Source organism: Moschus berezovskii, chromosome 20 (assembly GCF_049115385.1).
Source record: "Moschus berezovskii isolate FMDL1 chromosome 20, NW_MosBer_1.0, whole genome shotgun sequence".
Lineage (NCBI taxonomy): Eukaryota > Metazoa > Chordata > Mammalia > Artiodactyla > Moschidae > Moschus > Moschus berezovskii.
The window spans coordinates 46,331,584-46,358,616 of NC_142479.1; the positions used below are offsets into that span (position 1 = coordinate 46,331,584).

Genomic DNA, 27,033 nt, shown 5'->3' on the forward strand with positions numbered 1-27,033 from the left:
GAAACACTGGGCTGGGAGGCAGCACCACTGCTGAAGGCAGCAGACCTAGGGGAGATGGCCTGACAGGCAGACCAGGGTGGAGAGGGTCCTGGGGCAGGTTTTCTAGAGCCAACCCTCCGCAGCTCAGAGCAGTGTCCTCAGGGCCTCAAGCCCAGGGGAGCACAAGTAGCCCATGCAGGGCTGGGAGGGGGTGGGAAGGCTGGGCCAGGTGCCTGGATGACTGGCTGCGGCACGCGACAGGGTGCGAGTTGTGGTTGCTGAGGTTTAATGGGCTTTGCTGTCCCCACCCTGGCAGCCTGCTTTCAGATGTGGTCCCCACACACCCATCACCGGGGTCCCAAGCCTCAGGGACGCAGGGCCGAGAGTTGGGCCTGACCCCAGCCCACAGTTGCCCTCTCAGGCCCTCCTCACCCCAGGGCCTGGGGCGCGGCTCATCATGCAGGACCAGTCCTGGGGGGTGGGGCTGCGGGTTGTTCTCAGCAGGGAGCCGGGGCTGGGACCTAGAACTGGGTGCCTGCCCTGTACACACCAGGCTCTGGGAGGGCCCCTGAGGCTGGGTCAGAGCGGCCCGTCCCTGCCTCGGAGGCTCCCAGCCCAGTACCCCAACTCTACTTCCACAGCGGGTGAGCATCTGTGCATGCTTTCTGTCCCACATGGGAAACTGGACACGGTTGGGTTGGACCAGGATTACCAGCAGTATGGGGACTGGCCGTGTCAAGGCCATCGCCTTGCTGTGTGTCCTCAAGAAAACACTGTCCCTCTCTGGGCTGCAATGGCCCAGAAGCGCTTGGATTTTGGTCCCTGAGCGGTTCAGAATTCGGCCACCTGGGGCTGGTGGCGGCGAAGGAGACGCGCTAACACCCGCCAGACGTCCGTCAGTCGCGGGTGGGGTGAATGTTTCCGGCCCCGCCCCCGGCCGCACGTGACCGCAGGTGGCGGCAGCCGGGTGGGCGGGGCCGCACTTAGTCACCGCCGCCAGCGCCCGCGCCGCCCGCGCGCCGGGTAAGCGAACCCCGGCCCGCGCCCCCGACCCCCGACCCTCGGCCCCCGGGAGACCCGCCCGCTCACGCGCCGCCCCGAACCTCCTCCGCGAAGACCCCTAGGGTTGCCGATCGCGGCGCTGGGAGCTTTGGGGGCCCCTTCCCACCCCGGAAGACCTGGGGATGCGGGGCGCCGCAGAGCAGGGCCAGAGGTCGTCGGAGAGCAGACTCCGGACCCCCCTTCTTGGGAACTTCTGGGGAGTCCCTTGCCGGCCCTAGTTCCCCCCAGAAGTCGCCAGGACCTCTGGCAGCTCCAAAAATCCCCCGGGAGGCGGGCCTCCGCCCCCGCCCGCGTCCCCTCCCCCCGCCGGTACCGGCACCCGGGTGGGAGGAGTGCGCCCCCGCCCCGCGCTGGCCCCTCCTCCGCGCGGCCGCCCCTCCCTGGCCCCGCCTGCACTCTGACCCGACCCTGCCGGCCCGCCCCTCCCTCAGGTCCCGGGGCAGAGGAGCGGCGGCGGCCGGAGGCCCCAGAGCGCTCAGCGCCCAGCCGGAGACGGCGCGGAGCTGCGGAGCGCGCGGCCGCCATGGCCTTCTCGCAGGTGCAGTGCCTGGACGACAGCCACGTCAACTGGCGCTCCAGCGAAGCCAAGCCCGAGTTCTTCTACAGCGAGGAGCAGCGGCTGGCGCTCGAGGCTCTGGCGGCCCGCGGCCGCGACGCCTTCTACGAGGTGCTGAAGCGCGAGAACATCCGCGACTTCCTCTCGGAGCTGGAGCTGCGGCGCATCCTGGAGACCATCGAGGTGTACGACCCCGGCTCCGAGGACCCCCGCGCTGGCGCGCAGCCCCGCGGGCCGGAGGATGGTGAGGCGGCCAGCGCGGCCGGGGGCACCCCCACCGAGGCCGATCCGCTGCCCTCGCTGGAGTACTGGCCCCAGAAGTCGGACCGCTCCATCCCACAGCTGGACCTGGGCTGGCCCGACACCATCGCCTACCGCGGCGTGACCCGGGCCAGCGTCTACATGCAGCCCCCCATCGACGGGCAGGCCCACATCAAGGAGGTGGTGCGCAAGATGATCAGCCAGGCCCAGAAGGTGAGCCGGCCGGCCGGAGTCCCCGAGAGACGCAGCCTGGCAGGCCTGACCTGTCCCAGTGTCTCAGGCGCCCACACGCGCGCACTCAGCCCAGCCCGGGCTCTCGGCTGCCTGTTGGGCTGCCTCCCTCCTGCCTTCGCCGAGATCCTCGGTTTCTCTGCAGAGCGATAGGGCACCTGGGTCCCCTGGCCGCTGACAGCAGGCTGCTCCGTCTCAAAGGATCTTTGTGCATCTTTGGGGGGTGTTTCTGACTTCCTCAGACTTGGCGAGCAGGTTCCCCAGAAGAAGGTGCTTGGAAGGGGTGGGGCAGGAAGAATCACAGGGCTTTCTCTCACTGTCCCCTGGGATGGCTCTGAGAAGCAGGAGGTTCCCGCGCACACGTGCCCCTGAGTGCCTGGTGTTGCTTTTTGTGAATGGTGGAGACAGTCTGGGGCCTGGGGTAGGCATGGAGACTGAGAAGTAGCCTGAATCTGGTCGAGGCTGGCCTGGAAATCCAAGTTCAACTGTGCCTTTTTCCTTCCTGTGCTGGGTGACTGAGAGCAAGTAACTCTCCCTCTCTGAACCTCTTCGTGAGCTTTGGAGTGGAAGAACCTTCTCAGGGTGGGAGATGGGGACTGGTGATGGTGTGTTCCTGGGTGTAGAAGCAGAGCAGGTCCCAGTGACGGTTGTCAACCTGGATTGAAGGGACTTCAGGTGTTGTCTGGACCTCCTGCAGAGCGACCCCTGCTGAGCTGTGCCTTGTCCCGCTGTGGATACCCATTCAGCTGACACACTGACATACCTTCAGAGAAGGGGTCTCTCCACTGGCAGCCAGCCAGGCCCTTGCTGGATAGCCGTGACCATAAGCGGGGCCTTCTCTTCCTTCCATGGTTTCAAGGCACATTCTGAGATGACTGATAAAGCCTGCCTCTCGAGCAGTGTTGAGGATTCACAAGCCGGCTCTGGACTCAGTAGAGAGGAGTGAGTGGTCAGCAGTGTCTGTTCTGGCCTTGGTCCAGTGGGGCAAGGTATTTCTAGCTGAGTCGAACCCCTTCACTATTCTGGGGCCCGCTCAAAGCCCAGACAGTGGCCTTGGGGATCATCCTGGCTGACAGGGCCCAGGGGAGCTCTTGGGCAGAGAGACCAGAAGTGGGTCAGGCACTGACAAGATGGCCATGGCTTAAGTTTCTGGAAAGGTGGAGCCCCTGTTTCCCGAGGAGGCTGGTGGGGTCAGATAGCCTGTGTTGGGGAGCCTGGCTCTCGGCCTGATCCCAGGCAGCTTTGGGGCTTTGGGTTTCTGCTCTGTGAAACGGAGGTGGCGGGGATGAAAGCCGTGAGGGTAGAGTCAGATGTCGCAGTGAGGAAGAGGTGGGGTGGAAGGACCATCAGAGTTTTCAGGCTGAATAACCTGCTTGGCAGAGGGGAGTGCTGCTGGCATGGGTGCCAGGCTTGAGGTTGTGGGACCCAGTCCCCTAGAAGTGCCCATTGGATCCCATTACCCAGCCTCCACCCCATTTTTAAAAATGGAGAAATTGAGACCCTGGTAGAGGGGGCTTGACCTGCCATGCTGGGACGCCTCTCCTCCCCACCAGAAGTAGGAAAGAGGTGGATCCCAGATCCCAGGCTGCTCGGGAACAGCTGGAAAGTTTTATCTCCCCAAGACAGAAAGACAGACAGCCAGGTCCAGACAGGGGAGCCTGGGGCCAGGCTGAGCACCAGGGCCTCCTCCCTCCTCTCTTGTCTCAGTGTCCAGGGCTGAAACCCAGCCATCCCATGCAGCCCCATGCCCCCTGTAACTTTGTCTGCTCCCCACAAAGCCCTCCAAGCTTATCAGCATCACCTGTGTAAAGGGACAGAGCCAGGAGAAAGTCCTGCCCAAGCCTGCACCCTGGTCTGTGTGGTCCCAGTCGGTGCTGTCCTGCAGCCCCCAACAGGAGGGCATTGGCCCTGCTTTCATCCCTCCCAGGGTAGGGGCTCACTGCCCATGCTCATACGGCATGGCAATGAGCCCTGGGCTCAACAGGAGGGGCCTCAGAGGCCAAGCGCCTCCTCTTTTGGCCAGGGACACTGAGACACAGGGGACAGGGGATTTCTTCACACCTGCTGGGAGCCTTGCTCCTGCTTTCCAGCCCGTGTCTTCTCTGCCACGTCCACCCCAGGACCCGCAGCCAACATAGTGTGTGGAAGGTGGAGGGGGCGGCCCTGATAACCAGAGCTGCTGTTTACTGGGTACCAGGCACTTTATAGTCTCGTGTAGTGTTATCTGCTCCATTTTCCAGATGTAGTCACTGAGGCCCAGCAGGTTAGTCCCTGTCAAGGTCACCTGGCTAGCTCTTGGGTGGAGAGGTGGGGAAGGGACCAGACTGGTGTTGTCCTCAGACTCTAGATAGGTCCCCTGCCTGTCCTGCCCTGGCCTTGGAAGGACACAGTGATGGGCAGAGCAGGGAGGGGGCACTCATCCAAGCTGCCTGGGACCCTCCTGTCTCCCTGCTCTGCCGCCTCCTGACTCGCAGGGCGGGGCCGTGACGCCGGCGGGTGCTGACGGGTGCTGACAGGGCGCTTTGCCTGGGCTGCCCGCCTGGCCGCCAGGAGCCTGACCCGCCTTCTCTCTCCCCATGAATCACCTCTTTCCCTCACCCCCGAATCCTCCTCTTGCCCCCAGCACCAGTGCAGGGAGAATGCCCCCTCTCCCTACCTGGGATGGAGACCCCACGGTCCAGCTGCCTGTCCAAAACGCTGGCCCCCTGCCCACCTGGGCCCCTGGGCTGGGGCTGGTGGCGCTGAGTCAGGACAGCCCAGCCCACCGCCTCCTCAGCCCAGACTGTTGTCAGCACAGCAGGCCGACCCTGGGGCAGGGAAGTGACACAGCACACACTCAGCCCGTCTCGCCGGGAGTGGCCATGTTCCCATCAGGGCCAACACTGAGTCTTTCCCTTTTCCCAGGAGATGAGCGTGGAACTAATGGCCACAGCACAGGAGCCACAAGTACTTGGTCAGGTCCCGGCTCTTCCTCCACCACCTGTGACCCAGTACAAGCCCTGGTCAAGCCATCTGTGAAAATGGGCAAGGCACTGGGGCCTTTTAAGGATCTCTCCCCCTCTGACCCTCCTCTGGTACAAAGACTAGTGGGTCCAGGGTCTGACTCCGCTGGCAGGTGGCCCTGAGCAGGCCCCAGAGATGAAGGGTCATCTGCCTGCCCTTCTCCCAGCCCCTGGGAGCCAGGGATTTATCTGGGGAAAAACCTGCCACGGGGTTCTAACTGCATACCAGAGGCCGGGCCTGTAGCATCACGCCTGGGCGGCTGCAGCCTCTGCAAAAGGGGTGAGGCCGGGCTGGGTCGGGCTGGGGCTGGGGAGGGCCCGCCTTGGCCAGCAAAAGGGGAGATGCTCTAGCAGGTTGTTCAATCAGGGATGCCCCCCATGGGACTTCTTCATCAGGGGCCCCGAGGGCAGGGCTGGATCATGTGTGGGTGAGGAATCTGGGGCAGGGGCACAAAGGAGAGTAAGGGATGAAGCCTAGACCCGAAACCAGATCTTGTGCCCGCCAGGTTGGGGCCAGACCCAGAGATGCTAAGTTTCTTGCTTGGGGCCACACAGCAAGAAGGGACTAGAGCCAGGTTCCATGGTGCCCGAGTGACCCCATGTCTTTTCTGTCTGGCCCCTGCCTTCCCACGCTGCCATCCTGGCTCACAGCTTGGCTCCAGGAGAATAAAAGAGCTTAATGAGGCATTTATTAAATGCCAGCTGTACCCCAGGTGCTGAGCGGGCACTTTGCCTGCCTGGATCCTCCCAGCTCCACAGCATAGGTGTGGTCCCCTCTGTGCAGACGAGGGGCTCGCAGAGGGCAAATGACCTGTCACCCAGCCAACACTGGAGGAACCTTCCTAGGACCTAGCTCTGGGGGCTCTAAGCCCCCTTTCCCTGGAGGAACAGTGTCTCGGCTGTTCTTTCTGAGCCCTGCCCCTCATGAGAGCCATGGAGCCTCACTGCGGGCCCTCAGCTTGACTCAGGGCAGTAAAAGTATTTTCACGAGGCTCCTAGACTCTGGGTTCCTGCAGGAGCAGAAGTCTGACTGCCCTAAGGCCTGGTGAGCACAAAGTGATGGGGAGCCAAGGCCCCTGAGGACCAGGAAGGGACTCTCGCTGTCCCCAAACAAAGCGATAGCCTTATAGCCATGACACCGTCAGAGGCCTGAGGTGGCCCAGTTGGCTGCTTCCAGGGGCAGCACCAGCCAGCCTCACACAGTGGGTCTGGGGAGCACTTCCCAGCCCAGAGCCCCAGGTGGGGTACCATCTGATAATATAATCCCAGGTGCTGGCTCCTATCTTCTCCAAAAGTTCCTACCCAGCAGCATTTGTGTCTTAATTGAGGTTGAGGAGAGTGAGGAGCAACTCTGCCAGGAAGGAGGGCTGGCACCTCTGGGCTGGGTGCACGCCAGGCTCCAGAGCTCCCGGGCAGGTTGCCCCACACCAGCCAACCCTGCCCTCCCTCCACGACCCTGGGAGCCAGGGCCTGTCATCACTCCCAGGTTATAGGTGATGACAGCCGAGGTTCAGAGGGGCCAGGGCCTACTGAAGCTCCACCAGGGTCTTTGTTTTTTCTAGTTGTGGCATGTGAACTCTTAGCTGGGGCATGTGGCATGTGGGGATCCAGTTCCTTGACCAGGGATTGAGCTCAGGTACCCTGTTCTGGGAGGGCCGAATCTTAGCCACTGAACCACCAGCAAAGTCCAGCACACCAGGGCTTTGAGTGACAGGCTTGCACTGAGCTTCTGGTCTTGGGGGTCCAGCAGGCTCGCCCTGCAGCCAAGGGTCCTTCCCCTGGGCACTCAGAGGTGGGCCGGGCCAGGCTTCTCAGAGGCCCCCTTGCTGAATGACCTTGGGCCTTAGGTTCTTTGTTTGTAAGATGGGGATTGGGCACTGGTCTTAATAAGGCAGTCGTATCCATGAGGATGCCCAGTGCCGGACTGCCCCCTACTGGGGCCACACCTCTTGGCAGGCCCTGGTTGGTGGGCTGCACCAGCCTCCTTTGTGAGGTCTGAGTGATCCCCCAGATTAAACGCCACATGGGGCGGTGGGAAGACAGTCTTCGGTATCGGGGGACCCGTGCTTGAGCCCAGCTCCACTGTTGAGCCATGCTGCCGAGGTAACTGCTCCACCTCTCTGATCCTCCGTCCCTTCTTGCTCAACGCCATGTGATGCCAGCACCTGCCCCAAAGGGGCTGTGAGATTTGCATGGGAAAAGCATGGTGTCTGGCACGGATTCAGTAAATGCCAGGTCTCTTTCCTCAGCCCTGTCCTGATGGCCTCTCCCGGAGGATGGTCTGGCTTGAGAAGTGGTGAGCCCCTAGCCCCCATCCTGAAGGAGTTCAAGCAGGGGTTGATGGAACACAGCAGAGGACATGGGCCTCCAGTGGCTTGGGAGCCTTGCCCTGCGGGGCTGGCTCTGTGACCCCGGACAAGTCCTTTCCAGGCCTCCTAAGCCCAGGGGTTAGGATGCTCCATGACCCCACCGTGTCTGTTGCTCGTAGATCCTGGAGAAGCTGAGGTCTTACATGTTTCAGATTGATGAACTTGAGATTTTCCAGTTTGAAAACCCTTGGCTTGTGTGGGCATCTGGAAGTTGGAGGCCCCTGGGGGCGGCAGGAAGAGGGAGGGGCTTGTCCTCTTGTCTCATCCACTGGGCACAGCCCTAGTCACCTGACCCCATGCTCTGCGGCCTCTGGTCTCTGCAGCATTCCTGAGCTGTGGCCGATGTCTATCAGACTCGGGGCAGGGCCCATGCCACTGGGCTGGGTGGGACCTGCATGCGCTTCCTGACCCCGGCCCACTGCAGCCAAATGCAGCCATTTGGCGCTTGGGTGGCCTGAGTCTCCTTTAATTGGCTTTAATGAGGCTTCTGTCTTAATGGTGCAGAAGGAAGGTGCCAAAGCTGATGACTGTCAGAAGGGAGGGACCGCAGGTCTTCCAGTCCACTCCCCCATGACTGAGGAGGGAAGCGCTGTGCCATAGCCTCTCCCCCGTCCCCCCAGGCCCCCACACACACTGTAAAGTGTAGCAGAGCTGGGCGGCCCAGGCAGTGACTCTCTGGGCAGTGCTGATTGCCAGGGCTTTGTTCTAGGACCCAGGGTGGGCTCTGGGAGGCGGCGGGTGGAGTCACAGCTAGAATGGACGCAGGATCCCTTCTGGGAGAGGAGCCAAGAGCAGGAGGCCTCTGTCACCAGCCAACTGTGTAACCCTAGGACGGTGACAGCACCCCCCTCGCCCCCCACCAGGAAGACACAGCGGTACGAGTGTCAGCAAGCTGGCCCTGGCTTGAGCCGGCATTGTCACCCTGTATACAGACTTCCTCCCCATCTTCCTGGGAGGCTGGGGCTCCCAGGAGGCCTCCTCCCCAGGCCTTGCAGGTCCTTTTAGCAGCAGGGTGGGGAGGGAAGAGGCACCATGTCGCATCGTGGGAAACTGAGGCACAGTGGCCGGGTCTGCCCAGCCTTGCTGGTGGGGGCAGGGCTGGGGGCAGGTGCTCCACACCCAGTGAGCGAGGGCAGCCTGGGCTTCTCCCCGCCGGGCCTCAGCCCCTCCACCCATGTAGGGCTGGTGACAGCCACAGTGCAGGTTGACCAGAGTAAACTCAGCACTTGTGTCCCTAAAAAAGTCCTTATTTCATCTTTGGTTTTGAGAGCTGTTTTCACTGGGTAGGGAATTCTAGATTAATGGTTTCTCCATTCAGTTGCTCCCGTGTCCTCTGGTTTGCGTTGATTCTGAGACGTCTGCTTTGTTCCTCTCTGCCTGATGGTCTTTTCCCTTCCAGCTGCTTTTAAGGTTTTCTCCTTGTCACTGATTTTAAGTGATGTGATTATGATGTGTTGTGGTGTGTTTTCTTCATGCATCCTCTGCTTGGAATTCATCAAACTTCCTGGACTTGGGGATAAATGAAAAGTCTAGTGGAAGTGTTAGTTGATCAGTGGTGTCTGACTCTTTGCGACCCCATGGACTGTAGCCCACGAGGCTCCTCTGTCCATGAAATTCTCCAGTCAAGAATAGCTAGAGTAGGTAGCCATTCCTTTCTCCAGGGGATCTTCCTGACCCAGGGATCGAACTCAGGTCCCTACATTACAGGTAGATTCTTTACTGTCTGAGCCACCAGGGAAGTCCAGTGGTTTCCATCAAATGTGGAAATATTATGGCCTTTTATTTCAAATGTTTTTCTATCCTCCCTCCCCCATCCTCTGCCTCAGCACCTGCTGAAACTCCAGTTACACGTACTCTAGACCTTTGGAGTTGATCCAAGTTCACTGACACTCTGGCCTTGGTTGTTCTGGCTTGTTTTTTTTTTTTTTTCCCTGTGTGTGTCATTTTGGATAATTTCTACTGATAGGTGTTCAGGCTCACTAATCTTCTCTTCTATAGTATCTAATCTTCTATTAGTCCCATCCACTGTATTTTTCATCTTAAATGCTGAAACTCACCTCTTGAGTTTCAATTTGGTATTTGTTTTAAAAAAATCCTCTGTGTCTCTAAGTAACTTTTTGAGCATATGGGATGAAGTTATAACTGTTCACTTCTTTGTCTGCCATTTGTATTCGTTCTGGGTTCACTTTGATCAATTTTTTTTTTCCTCTTGAGGCTCATTGTTTTCCTATTTCTTTGAATGCCTGGTAATTTTTGATTGGATACTAGACTTGAAAATTTTATGTTGTGGGAGTTTTTTTTTTTTCCCTTTAAACATTTTGGAACTTTGTTCTGGGATGCAGTTCTTAGAAACAATGTAACACTTTGAGGCTTGCTGTTAAGCTTTATTCAGTTCAGTTCAGTTCAGTCACTCAGTCGAGTCTGACTCTTTGCGACCCCATGAATCACAGCACTCCAGGCCTCCCTGTCCATCACCAACTCCCGGAGTTCACCCAAACTCAATGTACATTGAGTTGGTGATGCCATCCAGCCATCTCATCCTCTGTTTTCCCCTTCTCCTCCTGCCCTCAATCCCTCCCAGTATCAGGGTCTTTTCCAATGAGTCAACTCTTGCATGAGGTGGCCAAAGTATTGGAGTTTCAGCCTCAGCATCAGTCCTTCCAATGAACACCCAGGACTGGTCTCCTTTAGGATGGACTGGTTGGATCTCCTTGCAGTCCAAGGACTTTATTCAGTTCAGTTCAGTTCAGTTCAGTCGCTCAGTCGTGTCCGACTCTCCGCGACCCCATGAATCACAGCACGCCAGGCCTCCCTGTCCATCACCAACTCCCGGAGTTCACTCAAACTCATGTCCACAGAGTCGGTGATGCCATCCAGCCATCTCATTCTCCGTCGTCCCCTTCTCCTCCCGCCCCCAACCTTTTCCAGCATCAGAGTCTTTTCCAGTGAGTCAACTCGTCGCATGAGGTGGCCAAAGTATTGCAGCTTCAGCTTTAGCATCAGTCCCTCCAATGAACATCCAGGATTGATCTCCTCTAGAATGGACTGGTTGGATCTCCTTGCAGTGCAAGGGACTCTCAAGAGTCTTCTCCAACACCACAGTTCAAAAGCATCGATTCTTCGGCAATCAGCTTTCTTCACAGTCCAACTCTCACATCCATACATGGACCAAAGCAGATTTAGTCTACTATAGGAGTTGGCTAACAATGAACCAAATCTGGCCTACAGCCTGATTTTGTAAATAATGGAATGGAGATGTATACATTTGTTTATGAGTTGTCTGTGTCTATTTTTGGAGTTGAAGGGGGTGTCAGAGACACATGGCTTGCAAAGCCTGAGACATTTCCTACCTCGCCTTTATAGAGAAACCTCATGGCCTCGGGTCCAGGGCGTGTTTGCCCATCGCGTAGGTGGTATCCTTCTGGGGACCCTCTTGGAGGTCCTTAGAGCCTGTACTCTGTTGGGGGAACATAAATGACTCCTGGTCCTGTGTGATCACAAGCCTTTGTTCCAGCCACTTCTTTCCAGCAGTTCTGTTCCAGTCTCGGTGGTTTCCTCCCATGCGTGTGTAGTTCAGTCTCCAGTTGAATCCTCAAGAGGCAACTCTGTGGCATTTGCTCTGTGGAGCCCTCGCCTCTCCTCTGTCTTGAAAATCCTGGTTTCCAGGCTCTGAGCAAGCTTCATCTCCTCAACTCTGGGAGCCCCCTGGACTCTGCTGTGACTTGGAGATGGCTGGGGCGGTCCTGCTGCTGACCTCATTTGTCTCCCTTCTGCCTAGGGTCCCTGCACTTAACCGTGCTGCCTGTTGGCCACAGCTTCACTGATTTTTTCTGCCTGGTGTTTATTGCTAAGGCAGGTGGGCAAGTGCAGGCTCTGATATTCCCTTGTGGCTGGAAGTAGAATCCCAGGTCTTGAAGGCACTGTGCCCACTCTTAGGACAGTCTGCAGCAAGCCCCAAGTGTTCTTATGGGTTGCCCTCCAGTTGGCAGAAAAGGAAGCAGAAATGGTGGGCAGTGATCTCCAGCCTGTCCACCTGACGGTGCTGAGGGTCTGGAGGGCTAGGGTTGGTTCTGTCTGCTGAGCACAGCTTCTGGACCCTGAGTGGAACTGTGCCCACATTGGTTCACTTCACCTGCCAATAGCCATGCAGGTGGGTGCTGCCGTCACCCCACGAGGAAACTAAGGCCCTTCCTGAGGTCACACAGCTCCCTGGCAGGACAGTCCAGAGCCCACGCTGCTACCGTCCTGTGTCCACCTGAGCCTTAGTGACAGACCCAGAGATCCAGACCCACCTCTTGCTTTTCCAGGTGGTGAAAGTGCCCAGTGAAAGCTGGGGACTTGCCTGCTATGCATCGTGTCTCTGGTGACCTCTGGGCTCCAGGGCAGGTGGGTGTGACTGTCTCCCCTTCCTCTGGGGAGCACTTTGCGGGGAGAGACCCCTGCTGGCTCCTTAAGCCTCTGCAGGCATCTCCGTGGTCTTGGAGTGGGGGGCAGGCAGGACCAGTACAGAGGGAAACTGCCCACACAGTCCTGGGTCTCAGGATCAGGCCTTGGAGAGACAGTGTGCCACTCAGTGAGTTGCTATGGCTTCTCCAGAAACACAGATGTGGGGCCTGCTCACGGCAGCCTTTGAGTCAGGGTTTGAAGGACAGGAAGGTGTTACCAGCGTGGAGGAGGAGGGGAAGGCGCCTTGTCAGGAGGACGGTGGGCATAGCTGAGGCGAGGTCTGGGGTGTGAAGGGAGGGGTCGGTGGACTCAGAGCCCCTGTGGCTTCTGGGCCTCTGGAGAGAGATGCTCAGAGGCTGGGCCGTGGTCTTCCAGTGGCATGGAGACCCCGGGTTGCCTCACCACTGCCCCTTCCCTACCCTTCCCTGCCCACAGTGCACCTCTGTCCCAAGAGGGGTTCTGTGGTCACGGGGGGTCTCACGAGCAGCGGCGGGGGTGCCACCGAGGCTGAGAGTCAGCCCTGCGAGGCAGGAGCCCTGAGCTGGTGGCGCAGAGAGAGGTGGGGCAGCGGTGGTCAGAGCTGCCTCTCAGAACCGGTGGACACAGTGAGAGGCTCCAGCCTGCCCAGACGGGCTATGTGGGGCACCCAGACTGGGCATAGGACCTTGGGGGTTGCTTAACAGCCACAGCCTTGGGCATCATGCCCACCATAGTCCCCATTTCACAGATGAGGAAACTGAGACCCAGAGAGGCTGCAGCTCACCCATCCTGGATGGCAGGCTGGGGTCCAGAGTTCCATCTCTCTTCCTGCCAGGCCACCTGAGCTGGTCGTTAGGCAAGTGAGAGAGTGCCTCTGGGCCTCAATGTCCTCGTCTGTAGAACGGGGGCAATGACCCAGGCCTTGCAGCATTTCTGAAGACTGGACGAGGTAGTGGTTGTCAGGCAGAAGTCGCTTCGGGCGGGGCACAGGGCCCCAGGTTCTCATCTATAGTCTCTGGCCCCAGGGACGGGCACTCAGGTCTCCAGGCCTCTGAGAAGGGTGGTGGCCCCCATTGACAAGCCTCAGACCCCACCCTCCCGAGCACCAAGACCCCTCTCCAGCTCCTCTGGCACCTGTTCAAGCCGTCCTTTGACTCCTGGCACTGAACCCAATGTCTGGGACCCCGTGGGGCTCCACTGGGGAGAGAGGGGCAGGCCCCAGCAGACCCAGCCCAACAGCAAGCAGCCTAGCCCGGGCACCCGCCTGCCCGGGTGTCGCGGGGAAGGCACATGTGGGGTGGGTCCTGCTGGGTCATGTCCCCCAGCCTGGGCCCAGGGCACATCCTCATCTGGCATGGTTGGCGGAGCCTGGACCTGGGCCTGCTCTGGGAGCAGTGTGTCAGCGGAGCCCTCCCCAGGCTGACACGTGAGGCTGTGCCTGCAGAAGGGCTGGAGTCACCGTGGGGTGGGGGGGATGTCCAGGTGAGAGGGACCCTGCTGCCACCCCTACCCGATCCTAGGTCCTGTCACCCTTGACTGGTGGAGCCCAAGGGTGTGCTGAACCCACCAGCTCTGATGCCGTGTCCCATCTGTCCTCTTGTCCACCCCCTCAAGCAGTCTCTGGCTTTTGCACATGTCCAGGGACGGGGTGCTCACTTCCTCTCAAGACCCCAGCCTATTTGGGGTCAGAAAGCATGTCCCTCAGCTGGTGCTGCCACCACCCCATGGCCCCCCAGCCCCATACAGACTGTGTCTGCTCCCCGGCCCTGCCTGAAACACCCCTGAGGGACTCAGACAGCGAGCTGTGGTCCCCCAGAAGCCTTGGCTGGACCCATGTGAGGAGACTACATGTCTGTTCAGAGAGGGCAGGGCAGGGCAGGGAGGGGCCCCCAGAAGTACCGGCTCTGGTGCAGACGTGTGACCAGCGTCAGCAGGGGCCCAGGGCCCGGGAGGAGCCCCGCTGGGCCTGCAGGAGCCGTGTGAGCTCACAGAAGTGTGCGGGCACATCTCCAGCAGGCCCTGGGCCACCTGCCAGGTCACCCGCCGGGCAGGGGTGGGGGAACCCTGGCTCTCCTTGGCCTGGGTGGTTTGAGCCTGTCTGTGCCCAGCTCACTGTGCGGCCCAGTACACAACCCTGCCTGCCTTTCGATGGAAGACTCTTTCAGGGGGCTCTTAGACCCGGGATGAAGCCGTGACACCAGCCTTAGTGGGTGGGAGGGCTCAGCCGCACTGGGCCCTGGTCTGCTGTGTTCCCCTTGCTGCCCAGTGGGGTGGGGAGGGCAAAGGAGAGAGACTGAGTGCCAGAGCCTACTGACCACTGAGCCCTGCCAGGCCCAGCACCTGCTGACCACCCCACTCCCTGGCCCTGCACTGCCAGGGCCCCTGCACACCAGGCCTGGGGGTGTCTCAGCTGGACTGGGATGGGTGCACTCTGACCTCTCGGTCCCACCCAGAGCCAGTCCCAAGGCTGAGGTCTGCTGCTGTGGCACAGATGTGGTCAGAGGACAGGAAGATCACATGTACTCTGGACTCCGTCCAAACCAGACTGGAGAGGTGGCGGTGAGGGAGCCTGTCCAGGGACCGATGACCGGTGGGTGGCCACAGCCTCCACCTTCCTCCCTTATGCTGACACATCTGGCTCATCTCAGCTTCCTGGGGTGGCGGGAGGAAGGCGTGGCATGGTCTGCCCGCCTTGGGAAAGCAGCCCAGGAGGGGAAACAGGACTGAACTCTGAGCCCCGAGAGCAGGGAGGGCCACCCAGTTTTGGGGGGGCGGCTGGGGCTTGAACCCCAGCACTTGCCCCCTTCCCACTCCAGGGCCTTGAGTCAGCTCCTGTGGGCTCTTCAGCACCTTCCTCTTCCCTCCACATTCCTTACCTCCCAGTCACTGGGCTTGGTTTTCTGCGGTCTTGTGTTCTGGAAAAGGCAGGCCTGTGGACTCGGCCTGCCTCCATCCCCTGCTGTCCAGAGAATCCAGCCTGTGCCACCCACTGGGCATCTTGCACCCTGAGTGTCGGTCCTATGCCTGCAGCCTCAGGTCCTGGAAAGCCAAGGCCACAGGGAGCAGAGCCAGAGTGGGCAGGTGTGGGAGAGGGTGATGGGCATGGAGGCACCTGTCCTCTTGGTTGCATGGCCTGACGGTCTCCCTTCCTGTTCACAGGTGATTGCTGTGGTCATGGACATGTTCACCGACGTGGACATCTTCAAGGACCTGTTGGACGCTGGCTTCAAGAGGAAGGTGGCCGTGTACATCATTGTGGATGAGAGCAACGTCAAGTACTTCCTGCACATGTGTGAGCGGGCCCGCATGCACCTGGGACACCTCAAGGTGAGCTGGCCAGTCTTCCAGTTCGTTGACAAATTCTTGGAGTACCTGCCATGTGGGTTGGGGCCGAGCACGTAGAGTTCTGTGTCTAGGGCCGCCCACCAAATAGTCATGTGGCCTCTGCTTCAGTGCCCTGGGGACAGGACACTACCTTCCACCAGGTGTCAAAGCCCATGTGAGGTGCTCCTTCACTAGTGTCTCAAAGCAGCCCATGCTGCAGTGGTTGTCTGTCTCTGCTTGCTCACCTCCAGTGACAGGGTGCTCACTCCTTGGCTCTGGCAGCTCACACCCCAGCTGGAGAACTTCAACTCAGGAAGTCCTAAGCCCAAGTCTGTCTCCACATCACATCCACCCATAGTCTTTAGGACCCAACAGAGGAAGTTTCCTTGGATTGAGGTCAGGAAGGGCTCCCTTGGAGGCTGCAGAGTTGAAACAGACTTGAGGAGCCAGTGGAATAGAAAGGGCCTTCCAAGGAGTGACATTGGAGATGGAGGTGGAATTCTCAGGTTAGGCCTGGGTTCCCAGCACTGCTTTGCTGCGTGTGGCCTGGAGCATGTGACCTCCCCTCTCTGGACTCCAGGATCTCAGTGGTCCAATGGAGGGGTCGATGGCCCGTGTGGCCGGGCTCTTCTGCTCAAACACCCTGGCATCTGGTGCCTTACTTGGGGCCTTCCTGCTGATTCAGACAGTAAAGAATTTGCCTGCAATATGGGATACCTGGGTTCAATCCCTGGATCAGGAAGATCCCCTGGAGAAGGGAATGGCAACCCACTCCAGTATTTTTCCCTGGAGAATCTCATGGACAGAGGAGCCTGGCAGGTTATAGTCCACGGGGTCACAATAGTCAGACATCACTTAGTGATGAACACTTTGGGAGTGGAGGGAGCCATTGCTTGGCGCCTGTGTGCAGCTCACTCCCCAGGGTATAGACCAACGACAGTGGATCCTGTCACAGCCCTTGTCCTGGGCCCTTGGTATGGTTACTAGGCCCCCCTCTTGGCAGCCGGCAGGAGGGGTGGCCATTCCACATTACTGATTGGGGATGTGGGCACTGCCAGGTGTCACCCCTGCCAGTGAGCAAGGCATAGGTGCAAGGCCAGCATGAGCCCTCTGGCCGAGCATAGCTTCCAATGGGTCTGCAATGCCAGCCCACTTAACAAGGGGCTGGGCTCCAGCGCCCATAATTAGTCGGCTTTGTCCAGTGACCTCTGTCCCAGCTGAGTCCTTTCAAGTGGGTGTGAGCTCTCCGGGCAGTGCGAGTCTCTGGCTGATGGGACATTTTTATGTGGTCTTGCTGGTGGGTTGGCCCGCTGTGCTGCCTGCTGTGTAATTAGCACCGAGAGCCAACTCCCGGGGCGGACAGCTCAGGCTGGAAGGTCCAGAGTGTGGAGGAGGTGGCTTCTGAAAGGTGACCGCAGGGGCCTTGTCCTGTGGGCAGCTGATCACAGAGCCTCAGGGCTCTCTTCAAGCCCACTCCTGTGCTCAGAGGCCAACCAGCCCCCTCCTGCTGCACCCCTACCCCCTGCTCAGCAGGGACCCTGAACACATCACAGCTTTCTACCCTCTGAGTCCCCCCACTCCACGTACAGATGAAGAAACAGGGAGGAGGCTTGTCTGTGCAGAGGCTCCAGTGCCCCTGCTCTTTCAGCAGGGAAACCCTAGATGCAGGTTCCGGGAAGTTTCTGAAGCTCCTGGAAGTGGGCAAGTGGGGCAGGCCATCCAAACCAGGCTTCCCAGGACACTCAGGGAGACTGAGGCCAGAGAGAGCCTGTGACTTGCCCAGAGGCGTTGCACCAAGTTGAAACTGAACTTAAAAGCCAGTGATGGGAGATTGGTGCAGACAGGGCTACACACCCTTGGTGCCCAGTGTCCTGGACTGAGGCTGCACCTGGCAGTGGGGTCACCCTGGTATTGGCCATGCGGCTGCCGACCTCCTGGCCTGGGGCCCACCTTCCTGAGCCTCCAGGGCTCCGTGGCCACCAGGATGCCTCGTCGGGTGATTTGAGGGTGAAAGCAGATGAATGATGGCTCTGAAGGTGCTCTGAGCGACGGGTAAGCACATTGCTGTGGCAACAGCAGGAGTTACAAACCCCGGGTCCTGGGCCGAGGGCAGGAGGCTGGGAATGAGGTTCCAGCCCAGAGCATGGCCCAGCCTGCCCCGCTCACCCCTCTCTGCTCTGCAGAATGTGGCGGGTCCACAGGATGACACACTCAGGAGCTAGACGCTGTGGGTCGACTGGGTATTTTCACTGGAAGGAATGTGTGACCCTGGCCGCCTCGTTCTCACCTCTGAGTCCGCCCCCTCCCAGCCCGGGCAGGTAGCCAGAGGCTCCTGTGGGCCCAGCCCTGGCCAAGTGTCACCTTGTCAAGAGCCTGCCTCCCTGCCTGCAGGCTGGCTGGGCCCAGACCTGTCCCAGGAGCACTTCCTTTGCCGGTAATCCCGGGGCCCGCCCTCAGGCCCACCGCCCCTGCCCAGCTCTGCAGTGACCTGCCCTCAGGTCATGGGACCCAGGGTGCAGGTTGTCCCTGCTAGGGTCATACTCACGACCATGGCAGAGCTGGGCGCCAGTCTGGGGGCAACGCCAGGAGCCAGGCCTGGGCCACAGCTCTGCCATCTAGCACTGTAACCTTGGGCAGAGACACTGAGGTCTCTGGGCCTCAGCCTTTTTGTCTGAAAATTGGGAGTATTGTCATTTATTTGGAGGGCTTTCATGAAGAGTTAGGTAGGCCTGTAGGGGCAGGGAACTGGGTCCTGAACTCCCTTCCGTCCTGTCTGCGGTTGGGGCAGCCGTGACCCCAGCTCTGGTGTGAGTGCCACGGGGCTCCCCGCACCCCTCTGAGCTGTGGTCTGGCTGGTGACCCCTCACGTCTCTCTCTCAGGGCAGCCCCCCAGCTGAACCTCTGAGCTGACACAACACAGTCTGAAAACGGCTGCAGTATCACTTGGACTCAGCCCACTCCTGGGAGGCAGGAGGGTTGGCACCAGCCCCTCCCCAGCCTGAGGCTCCCAGTTGTCCCCAGACCCCCACCCGCATGCTCAGCTGGGCTCTGACTCCCCCAGGCCCAGGGGACATGGGCACAAGTGCCCACACTACACATGGGAACAGACCTCAAGAAGATGACCCCAGCCTCTGACCCCAGGCCCAGGGCTGGGCACATCTGGGGTGACTCTGGGTGCTAAGGGGTGCCCAGGCCAGGGAGCTAGGCCTTGAGGTCACCACTTAGGATGGCACCAGAGCTGTGAGATTCCTGGCTGCTTGGAAAAGCTAGCTGGCTTTGTGCAGCTGAACTGGAAAAACCAGCAGCCACCCAGGTGAAGGCTAGACCCATTTCTGAGGAACAAAGGAACCCCAGGCAGGGTGGCCATGGGAAGGTGCTGGGTGAGGATGTACAGGTTCCAGCTCCTCCTAGACAGGCTGGTCCCCGCCCCCTTCTGGTACTTGGGCCTCCCCTACTCCTGACCTGCCTTCTCAGACCTTGGCCTAGCTCTACAATGGACTCAGAGCACTTTTTGCTGGCCGTGACCCGGAGGGCACTGAGATACCTGCATCTTGCAGGTGGCGGCCAGGGATGCAGCTCAGCGATCGCAGGACAGCCCCCAACAGAGAACCGCCTGGCCCAGAATGTCACCAAGCCAATCGGCTTGGCCCCAGGGAGGAGCCAGGAGCTCCCCACCCCTGCTCTGTTCCCTGCCCCCAAGGATGCACATGGGACACAGCTGTCTGTCCCTGACCTGGCCTGAACTTGCTGTCACCTGTCAGGTCTGCTCAGGGTGGTCTCTGGACCTCCCCATGCCTCCTCCAACCCAGAAGGTGCCAGCAGGGCCTGGAGGGTGAAAGAGCCACCAGGGTGTAGATGCGGGCTGTCCTCAGTCCCTGGGGCTGGACCCTGTCCACTGACAGGCCTTGGGCAAATCAGTCTGCTCCCTGAGCCACCTGACCATTGTGTATGGCCAAGCATCCCAGCCTCCCTGGGCCCGAGTCCACACCGTTCCAGGTGTTTTCCCTCCTCTGTGTCCCTTCCCCTCCCTCTCTCTGAGTGGAGGGGAGAGAGAAGGGAGATGCCACTCCTATCGCGCTGCATGGCACAGCCCCCCTTGACACCTTCGGTTTAGGGAGCAGCCGCTGAGCACCTAGCTCCTCCCCTGACACACTCAATCTTCACAGCAGCCCTGAAGCAGGGAGTGGACAGGCCCATTTCACAGATAAGAACACTGAGGCAGGGGAGGCCAGCTTGCATCCCTTTGCACCAGGACTGGGGCTATGTTTGATCAGAGCTCAAGAGTGACCCACTTGCTTGGTCGGGGGGGAGTCTGGGCTGGTCCCCCCGCCTTCCACCAGCCCCATGTGTACACTGGAGACTCCGTGGAGCCCTCGTGCCCAGCACACCCTGCCCCATCCATCCACCCTAGGGGCGGTGGCACCCCAGGAGTAGATGAAGCTCTGCCCAGCCATCTTCCTCTTCTGGCCCATCACTGCCCCCGCACGCATCAAGAAACAGGCTCCCGAGGATCCGGGGATCACCCAGGGCCAGGGCAACCCATTTGTGTCCCCTGCCTGCTGTGTGCTCTGCTGGGGGCATCCCAGGCTCAGAGACAATGCGGCTTTGTGGATCCTCCACTTCTGCTCGCCCGAGCCCTGGCTCCTGAGACGTTACCTCATCTGGGCCCGGGCCCCTCGGGGTGGGACCAGACCCACCCCCACCCAGGCCCCAACAGCCAGGCGCTGCCAGGGGGGAGCCACCACAAGCCCCTGCCTGCTGCTGGGCCCCCAGGCTGGACAGGCCTGGAGTGGTTGGCCAGGCCCCCATCACACAGTCAGGGAAACTAAAGCCCAGAGAGGGCCAGAAGAGTCACTTAGAGTCACACAGAGCATTGGGCGAAGCTGAGGCCTGCCTCCCCCACAGATTGAGTCACTCTGAGCTGTAGGTGGTGACCTTCTGAGCCCTTCATGGGACAAGCTTTGGGGAGGGTGGGGGCAGACACTGGTGGGAGGGGAGTCCTGACTGGGGGCCGTCCTTGAAGGCTGAGGAGAAGCTGCGACCTGAGTGTGCCAAGCTCTGGGCCAGGAACCCACAGAAGCTGTGGAGCAGGGCTGCGGTCAGGCACAGGTGACAGGGGAAGGCCTCACACCGCCTCCAGGAGCTTTGTTCAGACTTCTGGTCCCCGAGCCTGTTTCGTGTTTGGTACAAAGTCACTGGCACTAATTGTCCTGGGCCGCGGCCAGCTTCCTGCTGAGCTGGCTGTGTGCAGAGAGGCAGTGGGGAAAGCAGCCTGGGAGCAGAGGTTTATCTGCTTCTGGGCTGGGCCACACGACCAGGTGGGCATTCCTGGAAACTGCCCCTCAACCTCTGCGGGTCCTACCCTGGGGCTCCCCAGGCAAGGGGTCTGCGACCCATCACAGAAGGGACAAACATGGAGTACCCAGGGCCGAGGGCAGGAGTGGAGACAGCCTCGAGTTTTTTCGTCCAGCCAGACTCAGGCCCCCCTCCCTCAGGCACAGAACCCCTCCCCCCACTGTCAGCCTTTGCACCCTGTGAATGCATGCATTCTTCCTGGATGGTTCCCCCACATTGTTCCCTGCTTTCATTCCTCCGTGGCTCCCTACTGCCCTGTAGGGTCTTTCATCAGCATTTGGCTGGGCCCACTCTGCAGGCTCCATAGCCTACCCTTCTCCCCCAAAGTCTTCCTGGTTCTCAGTCAGGCCTTTGTTGTCCTGAGCCTGGGGTACCGCACCCTCTGCCCACTCTGACCAGCTCTTCCTCATCTGTCACACGTCAGCCCGGACACCAGCCTTCCCAGGAGGCTGCCCACAGCCGGGGTCATTACCTATCTGCTCCCCTCTCTCCAGTGTGGGGTCCTCGTCACCGTCACCCCTTTGTGGGCTGGGGACCTCAGCAGGGATCAGTGAATGACTTAGCAAGCTGTCACTGGCGAGCGTGACAGATGGGGGTGTTGTAGAAGTTGTGACAGGCCAGCACCCCCGGTGGGCACAGGGCCACCCTGGAGGGAGTAAGAACCCTGTCACCCGGGCACGCAAAGGATTTCAGGCTCAGATTCCCCCTTGTGTTAGAAATGGAGTTCCTGAGCTCAGTCCTCCAGAGTGGGAGCTGGGGCAGTCGCAAGCTGGGCGATGCTTGCACCCCCTGAGCCCATCTGCCTCTTGCCCTGAGGTTTCACATCAGGGTGCCCTCAGTTGTCCTCTCAACCCCCAGGTTTCAGCCAGGCCTGTGCTGCCCACCCTGGAGTCCCCCCACCACTAGGCTTTCATGCCTGACCCTCCCTCCAAACAGGAAGCTCTCCGGATGGGAGGGGAGCCCCTCCCCAGATCCCGGCACATCCACAGACTTACAGAGAGGGAGGGCTCTGACGCCCAGAGAAAGGCAGGAGGACTCTAGCCTTGACGGGGCTGGGCTGGACCAGGTCTGCCTCTGATGCCTGGGAGACCTTCTACTCCCTCTGGGTCTTGGCTCCCCTTCTGTGGTCTCTTGGGACCTCTCTGGCTGGCTCCTAAGCTGACCGTGCCAGCCCAGCAAGGGGGATATGGCCATTTCCTAAACTGTCCTGGGAACCAGGCAGGGGGCTGGCTCTACGGGAAGCGGGGCAGGTTGCCAGGATCCCTGTCTGCAGGGCTCAGGGAACAGGGACACCGTGGTGACGGGGAGATGGAGGTGGGGTGGGGGGGTTGGCATGGCGTTCACCCATGCTGGGAAGGCCACAGACTGCCCGAGTGCAGGACCCAGGTCCCTCAGGGCAGCCCTGTGCCCCACTACACAGCCCTCAGCCATCTGCTGGACCTTCCTGAAACATGTCCACCTCCCCCTCCTGCTGGAGACCTGCAGTAGCATTCCCCAGGCTGCACCCACCCCCCTGCCCACCTTGGCCAGGACCCCCACATGCACTACCCCTTTCTCTAGGCCCTCCCTCTGTCTTGTCCTTCCTGTCCATGCTCGCCTGGATCCCTCCCCAGGTCCAGGTAGGGTGCTCAGTGCTGGGTCATGTAATTCCGTCTCCTGTCCCCAACCAGAATCTCAGGGTGCGGAGCAGTGGAGGAACCGAGTTCTTCACGCGGTCAGCCACCAAGTTCAAGGGCGCCCTGGCCCAGAAGTTCATGTTCGTGGACGGCGACCGGGCCATCTGTGGCTCCTACAGGTGATTCTGACTTTCCGGGGGCTGGGGAAGAGGCGGCTCCAGTTCCCAGCTGGTTTCTTCCCTTAATCCTACCTATGACACCCTGGTTATTCTGGTTCACTGGTCCCCAAACTGCTGAGGTGTGAGTGGCACTGGGCCCGCCCGCACGGTGCCTGCCCGTCTCAGAAGCAGGCAGAGTGACGCTTTCCTCCGCCAGTCTGTTGTTCCAGCCTCGAGGTGTCAGCAGCCCGGAGGTGGAGTGTGGGCCGGGCTCACAGGGCAGTCACTCTAACAACTGATCGAGGGTAGGAGCAGGATGAGGCTGGCCGGGACCAGCTCTACCAGGTCCATCAAGCAGGAACAGGAGGCTGGGGGGTGCCCACAGCCACACAGGGTGGGCGAGCAGATACTGACGGTGGCACAAGTCACTGTGCTAGATGACACACCCTGTCCAGACTGCACCCCCAGGAGGGGCTTGGTGCATGGGGCTGCCTGAGGTCCCACACCAGGCCTGACCCTGGGGCTCCGGCCCCCTCCTCTGCCTCTGCTCCCTTCTCCTGAAACCCTTCTGTGGCTGCAGGCTGATAGACACTGGCCTCTGGGTGCACTGGGGTGGGGGAGGACTCCCTCATCCGGGGTCCAGACCCCACACCTGACCGGGCCCCTGTGTTGCAGCTTCACGTGGTCGGCCGCCAGGACAGACCGGAACGTGATCTCCGTGCTGTCGGGCCAGGTGGTGGAGATGTTTGACCGGCAGTTCCAGGAGCTGTACCTCATGTCACACAGCGTCAGCCTCAAGGACATCCCCATGGAGAAGGAGCCTGAGCCCGAGCCCATTGTGCTGCCCCCCTCGGTCCCGCTGGTGCCCTCGGGCACCGTGGCCAAGAAGCTCGTCAACCCCAAGTACGCATTGGTCAAGGCCAAGAGTGCCGACGAGATCGCCAAGTCATCATCCGAGAAGCAGGACACCACGAAGCCTGCGGGGGTGCGGGGCGCGGCCCTCGCTGAGCGCCCAGGAGACCTCCCCGAGCCTCCCCTGCCCGTGCACCCGGGGCTGCTCAACCTGGAGCGGGCCAACATGTTCGACTACCTGCCCACTTGGGTGGAGCCCGACCCCGAGCCTGGTAGCGACATCCTGGGATACATCAACATCATCGACCCCAACATCTGGAACCCCCAGCCCAGTCAGATGAACCGTATCAAGATCCGAGACACGTCCCAGGCGGGGGCTCAGCTGTGGAGGCAGAGCCAGGACCCTGGCCCCGCCCTTCAGTCCAGTACCCCGCCGGACAGCGTCCCTGCCGAGAACAGCCTCCCCCAGGGGGACACCCAGCCACGGCCGCCTGTGCCCAAGCCCCGGACGGTCCCGGTGGCAGACCTGCTCGCCCAGGAGGGTGGTGGTGCTGGCTGGGCCCTGGAGACTCCAGAGGAGGAATCACCCCACAACGGGACGGATCACGGGCTGTCCAGGACAGCGGGTCCAGGCCACGCCGCGCTTCAGCGGCAACTACCTGTGACCCAAGATGACCCTGATGGTGGGGGGCAGATGGTCCCCAACGGGCTGGACGGGGAGGAGGAGGAAGACGACGATGACTACGTGACCCTGAGTGACCAGGACAGCCTCTCGGGCAGCTCTGACCATGGCCCTGGCCCCCGGAGGGCCTCACTAGCCTCCTCTTCCGTGTCAGATGAGTATTTCGAGGTGACAGATCGCTCGGCCTGTCTCCGGAGGCGCCACTCGGAGCACGTGGCCAATGGGCCGGCCCAGCCCCCCCGCCGACAGCTGAGCGCCCCCCACATGACCCGTGGGACCTTTGGCGGAGCCCTGAGTGGCTCCTCATGGGCCCAGGGTCAGGAGAGAGAAGAGGCAGGCACCCAGAGGAGAATGCAGGCCACACGCCCTGTGGACCAGGAGGCACAGGTGGGTTGGGGTCCTGGGAGCCCCACTCCCAGGACTGAGCACCCACAGGTGCCACCTGCTGGGCATCCCTGGTGCTGATGGCTTTCTGTGTTAACGGGGAAATCTTACGGTTGGGGGTGGTAGCAACCAGGCGGGGCTCACATGCGGCAGGTCACTACCCAGCATCCCACAGAGGCAGCCTGAGCCGGGGACCAGGAGCCAGAAGACACATGTAGCACGCCCAGAAGTGACAAGTGTGCCACACGGGTGGTCTGCTCCCGAGTTTGTGATGAAGGGATGGTGGTGCACAGAGATGTTCCTTCACGCCCCGAGGTCACACAGCAGTAGGTGGTCTTTGCCCAGACCTCATATCCAGCTACCTCCATGTGGATCCCTTTGACTGTGGCCCAGGGACCACGCCCCTCCCTGCTCCCCTAGGCCAGGAAACAGCTTGCCTGTCCTTGCCCTCTCCTCCTGGCGCCCTCCGCATCCTGCAGTCCCACCCCTGAAGCGTGTCCTACCTGGGAACAGCACGCGGCTGATCATGCCTGGCATGACAATCAGGCCCATGGGCAACATCTTGAGATAGCTGGCCAGGATGGAGCCCCCCTTGGCGTGGTTCAGGTCCCGGGCGGACAGTGACCGCTGCACGATGACCTGGGGGCAAGGGAGGGGTTGAGTCCCAGCTGCCCCGGATTCCTCCTCCGCGGAGTTCAGGGCATGTGTGAGATAGAAGCTGGCCTGTCAGCCCTGGATGCGCCCTCCCTGTCAGCCCTGACAGCATCCCTGCTGGTTGTCTGAGCATCTGGGGCCCAGGTTCTCTCCAGGACTCAATCTTCCCATCTGTCGAGCAGAGAAGTGTTGGTCCTGCCAGCCTGTCACCCCGGCAGTTGTCAGGGCTGGAGAAGACCATGGAGCAGTGTCAGGGACCAACCCCCCCAACCCTCCTACCATCTCCTGCACTGTCATGAGAGGCCGGCAGGCTCATGCACGTGTCAGGAGTAGACACTGGTTCCAGCTGTGTTTTGTGTCCCAGGCAGAGGTCTGGAGCTTTAGGACCTGGGTTTGGGGAAGCTTGCATGTCAGTTGTGGAAGGTGCTAGAAGCTGCAACATGAGGGCAATTCCTCATGCAGCCACAGGCGACGCCTATCTGGGCCTTAATTTCCAGATCTGCAGAATGGGAGGGGGTAGTTGGAACTGATGGCATCTGAGATCCTCCCAGTTCTGACACCACGATTCGACTTTTTAAGAACATGGGACTTTAAACAGCTTTACCGAGATATGATTCACACACAGTTCAGCCACGCAAAGCATACGACTCCATGGTTTTTAGCATGTTCCCAGTTGTGCAGTCTATAGCTTTTAAATGCAAGTATTTTTCGGTTGCTGTTCTGCAGTTTAAATCACTTCCTGCAGTTCAGAAGTAGAAATTCTTTGTGATTTTCACTTATTTTCCAGAACACGTGAGTTTGACAAGTAGCTCCTGGCAGTTGCCTCTGACATGGCTGTTGGTGAAGCAATTAATTACAGGGTCCCAGTCAGGGTGAGCTCTAAAACAGATGTTTTCCTGCTAAATCAGGCGGGGACAGAGCAATTTTCAAAGCTCTAAGGGTGCAGCCAATGGAATCAACTAGAACATTCCTTGGGTTCACTTGGCGACTCCACCCTCCCTGGCTCATCCTCCAGCACCTTTTCATCAACTGAAGAAAATTACCTACATTTACATCAAAGCAAAGGGGCGGGAAGGACACATGTGGGAAATAGAGGCTTGCAGACTTTTTTTTTTTTTTTAATCTTTGGCTATTCTGGGTCTTCGTTGCTATGCTTGGGTTTTCTCTAGTTGCAGCGAGACGGGGGCTACTCCTGTTGCAGAGCACAGGCTCTAGGTGCATGGGCCTCAGGCACAGGCTTAGTTACTCCATAGCATGTGGGATCTTCCTGGACCAGGGATTGAACCCGTGTCTCCTGCATTGGCAGGTGGATTCCTAACCACTGGCCAGCAGGGAAGCCTCTATAGCCTGTTCTTCACCAAGGACCTCAGGTGCTTCCTCGATGCGATCTTTCTCCATCTTTTCCCGGGTTTTTGCTTGGGTGAAGGTATTAAGTACCTAGTTGTTAGGCACCTACTGGTCCTCACTTGATCTAATGTCTGCTGCTTGGGGACAGTTAACACCCTGGGGAGCAAGTGCAGAATCACAGGGTTGTGCATAGGTGTGGACACAGCCTTTGTTTTAGGGTAAACCTTTGATTTGATGAAAGTGGATTTTCTAAAGGCTAGAAATTGCAAGTGTCCATCCTAGAGGTCTCTAGTTGCCCATTTGGGTTTGGCGCCCTTAAGAGAAATTGTCATGAGCTTCTTCAGAGTTCCCTCTAAACATCTCAGAAAATGCTCTGAAGATTGTAAACTTGCTTGATAAAGGAGCTCTGGATCAGAGATGGTGATCCCTGAAAATTTAGGCTTTGGTGCAATTTTCTTGTTATAGTCATCTCAAGATCCAAAAGCGAAAGCGTGTCCTCGGAGGCATACTCGCACATACTAACTGTGGAAGCCCATCCCATACCGACTGAACAGCGCATGGACCGTGGCTGAGCTGCATACAGAAATAGAAGTTTGGGACTTCCCTGGTGGTCCAGTGGTTAGTGCTGGGTTCAGTCCCTGGCTGAGGAACTAAGATCCCACAAGCCTTATGGCTCAACCAGTAGAAAAAAATATATAGTACTCTGATCCACGACCTGCGGCAACCTGCCTGGGAAACCACTGCCCTGATCTCTCTCAGAGCCAGGCAGGAAGGCA

At 59.7% G+C, this 27,033-nt stretch overlaps 2 protein-coding genes across 2 annotated transcripts in view; one reads left to right on the forward strand and one right to left on the reverse strand.

Annotated features, from left to right (window-relative positions):
- The window catches only part of SLC5A10 (solute carrier family 5 member 10), a 52,456-nt gene that overhangs the window by 14,196 nt on the left and 11,227 nt on the right, over positions 1–27,033 (reverse strand). Inside the window, exon 7 of the mRNA XM_055407431.2 lies at positions 24,760–24,895. Coding sequence (XP_055263406.1) covers positions 24,760–24,895 — 136 coding nt within the window. The remainder of the gene's footprint in view (positions 1–24,759; positions 24,896–27,033) is intronic.
- SACK1G (scaffolding CK1 anchoring protein G) overlaps positions 923–27,033 on the forward strand; it is a 29,175-nt gene continuing 3,064 nt past the window's right edge. The window contains exons 1-5 of the mRNA XM_055407430.2: positions 923–1,002; positions 1,473–2,071; positions 15,045–15,212; positions 22,235–22,359; positions 23,014–24,259. Coding sequence (XP_055263405.1) covers positions 1,565–2,071; positions 15,045–15,212; positions 22,235–22,359; positions 23,014–24,259 — 2,046 coding nt within the window. The 5' untranslated portion in view covers positions 923–1,002; positions 1,473–1,564. The remainder of the gene's footprint in view (positions 1,003–1,472; positions 2,072–15,044; positions 15,213–22,234; positions 22,360–23,013; positions 24,260–27,033) is intronic.